General features: G+C 48.6%; 1 protein-coding gene across 1 annotated transcript; it reads left to right on the top strand.

Moving 5' to 3' along the window:
* The first annotated feature begins 1,351 nt into the window (after window positions 1–1,351).
* Window positions 1,352–2,585, top strand: LOC115736085 (long-chain-alcohol O-fatty-acyltransferase-like). The gene has a single exon (XM_030667610.2). The coding sequence runs from the start codon at window positions 1,457–1,459 to the stop codon at window positions 2,525–2,527; it is 1,071 nt and encodes a 356-aa protein (XP_030523470.2). The 5' UTR covers window positions 1,352–1,456; the 3' UTR covers window positions 2,528–2,585.
* Window positions 2,586–3,179: the final 594 nt, after the last annotated feature.

Raw genomic sequence — 3,179 nt, 5'->3', positions numbered from 1 at the left:
CCACCCACCCCTAATCAAAGTTGTAATTGAGTTTGAATAACAACCACCCCCACCCTCCCTAATCAAAGTTGTAATTGAGTTTGAATAACGACAGTACCCAAACCCCGCCCACCCCAACAAACCACAAAACAACCCGAAAAAACAGAAACACCAGAGGAGCTGCTTTTTGTTCCCCGGAGAAACAAATCTTAGTTGAAAGTATATTTGCCCAATGAATATATTCTGCTTATGGTAAAATTACACATGGGCTCGATGCTTCCACAAATAACCCAGAATTTAATGCAGCGGCTCAAACCAAGGAATCCCTTAGATATGATGCAAAATGGATCATGCTATATCGTTGATAAGAGATTTCTTTACGATAAATATGAACCAGAGTGGAAGATGGGGAAGGAGTCCTTGACTCCGATATGGATTCAAATCTTCTAGAATATTTTTTGGTGCAAAATGAAATTCATTGGATATATGATGAGTAATTCAAATGAGAAATAGAAATAGAAATATTTGATATAATTTCATTCATTGTCAACCCCAGCAAGCCGTTAACAATTACAGCGCTCTGTTAGTTAGAGATCGAGGTATCGGTCAAGAAATTAGTTCTTGTGAGGGGTAGCTGTTTTTTCATATGACCAACACATTGGAACGGCTCGGACTCTCACCAACTGAAGGGGTTTGGCTTGTTTCTCCCACGCCTTTTAGTGTTCTGAGTATTTTCTTTTAGGAAAAACGCTTTTCCTAACTGTAGTGTTGCAGATTTGTTATGCTAAAAGTCTTTCACAGTTTAATCGGAGTGCGTGGATCTTTCTTCCCCCTCTCGCTCTTTCTAGATGTTTTGACAACGTTTTGGGCGGTTAAGTGTGTGCTGTATTGTTTATATTCGATCTATCCAATTTGTGTTCGCAGAGGAGGACAATTTTTTTTTACGGGGTGGTTCTGATATTGATGGTCTCCGTAGAGTCGAGGACAGTTGTGAGACGATGTTGAGCGTCTTGTTTTTGGGGCTCTAAAGCTTTTATCATCGTGGAAGTGGAAGGATCGGGTACATTGTCTAAATCCAGATTGCGGGGCGACGGGTCGAATCATACGGTCCTTCTGCCTCGACCCGGTCGAACTTAATTTCCACATCAAGAGTCGAAAAGGGGTAGCTGCACGAAATTTTCTCACTGCCTGGTCAGAACTGGCGTCCTCTCTGTAAGGTGTTGACTGAGCGGAGGTTGTCCTTACGAAGGCCGACACAGAGATAATATTTTCTCTATCGACGAAGTCGACGGTATAGAATCCAGCTGCACTGGCAGTTGGCGCACGCCTTTTTCAGCTGCGTCGTCTAGTCCTGTACCCTACCATGTGAACCTTGCTCCTCCTGTTTCTTGATCCTTAAATCAGATTTGCCAAAACTAAAATCCCATTTCTTCATCATCATCATCCCCAACCAACCCGGTAACCTCCAAAAGAAGACATGGGCGGAGACGCAGAAGAAGAGCTCAAGAACTTCATCCAAGTGTGGATCTCCGCCCTCGCCGCCCTCGCCTACTCCTACTTCGCCTCCTCCGCCGTCCCGCGCGGTGCCCTCCGCCTCCTCTCCCTCCTCCCCGCCGTCCTCCTCCTCTCCCTCCTCCCCCTCCGCCTCTCCTCCGCCCACCTCGGCGGCCCCACCGCCTTCTTCCTCGTCTGGCTCGCCAACTTCAAGCTCCTCCTCCTCTCCTTCCACCTCGGCCCCCTCGCCGACGCCCCCAGCTTCCTTCACTTCCTCTCCCTCGCCTCCCTCCCTGTCAAAGTCAAACCGCCCCGCGACGACAAGAAAGTCTCTGGAAAGTCCCCGAAATCCACTCTTGCTTCCGTCCGACTCGCGATCAAGGTTTTGATTCTGGTCTCGATTCTCCACGCCTACGAGTACAGGCCTCGGTTGCATGAGTACGCCATCCTCGCGCTCTACTGCGTCCACTTGTACCTGGAATTGGAGCTCGTCCTCGCGATCTGCGCGGTCCCGGCTAGCGCCGCCCTAGGGTTTGACCTCGAGCGCCAGTTCGACGAGCCCTACCTGGCGACCTCACTGCAGGACTTCTGGGGCCGGCGGTGGAACCTCATGGTCAGCAGCATACTCCGGTCCACCGTGTACGACCCCGTTCGGCGTCGCCTCGCGCCCCTAATCGGGTCGAGGCCGGCCTCCCTCCCGGCGACCGTCGCGGCGTTCGCCGTCTCCGGGGTGATGCACGAGGCGATCTACTACTACATCACGCGGGCGAGGCCCACGGGGGAGGTGACGTGGTTCTTTACGTTGCACGGGATCTGCGTGGCGGCGGAGGTGGCGGTGAAGAGGTGGGCGGGCGGGAGGTGGAGGATGCACAGGGCGGCGTCGGGGATGTTGACGGCGGCGTTCCTGATGGTGACGGGGATGCGATGGTTTTTCCCGCAGTTGATGAGGAATGGTGTCCATGAGAAAGTCATAAGCGAATGCTACGCGATTTTCCATTTTGGGAAGGACGAATTGACTCGCTTCATTTTTCATATAAAAAGCGAATTCATGTGATAATTGTCGAAGCTGCGTGAGCGCGGGATTGTCTTCTTATTCTCACGTTCTGCTCGAAATTTGCGACGGTCATTGGAGAGGGGTTTGCGTTACTATTAGGGTTTGCGTGGATGAGGGAGGGTTAAGAGAAATCCAACATGTTGGCATGAATTTTTTTTTTTTTTTTTTTTTGGGTCAGAAAATAATTCTTGTTTACTAAACGAAATTGTTCGAAGACAAAGATGCCGAAGCAAAAGATAACAACGTCACTCCACCCTGATCAATAAAAACGGCTTCCATTTGCCTACTTTCACTTCAATATTATTTGGTCCAAGTCCAACGGCGGATCCAATAATTAGCAATCCGCTTTCCCTTTGACTTCATCATAAGTTCGTTTGTGGGCAAGTCATATTTGCTTTTAGGATTATACTATGGTAAAGACTCATCTCTATCGTATGACGGTATTTTATGTTTAACAACTTACCAACTGATACATAAAGAGTCGAGAGAAGTAATTACGTTGATCGTGTGTGTAAGTAATGCAATGGGGTTGATAGTTTAAGCTCGTAACAATCTCTACAAACGCATATTAGCATTTGAGGATAATTTCTCCCATGTGTAGTGATCAGCTGAATGAGTTTCTTGGCGACCAAATGGATTCACGAATTATGGT

The sequence above is a fragment of the Rhodamnia argentea genome, chromosome 2 (genome assembly GCF_020921035.1).
Source record: "Rhodamnia argentea isolate NSW1041297 chromosome 2, ASM2092103v1, whole genome shotgun sequence".
Taxonomy (NCBI): Eukaryota; Viridiplantae; Streptophyta; class Magnoliopsida; order Myrtales; family Myrtaceae; genus Rhodamnia; species Rhodamnia argentea.
This window is presented reverse-complemented; position numbering and strand designations above follow the sequence as displayed.

Excerpts from the sequence above, each read along its gene's own strand:
- LOC115736085 (XM_030667610.2), top strand. The coding sequence starts at position 1,457 with ATGGGCGGAGACGCAGAAGAAGAGCTCAAGAACTTCATCCAAGTGTGG.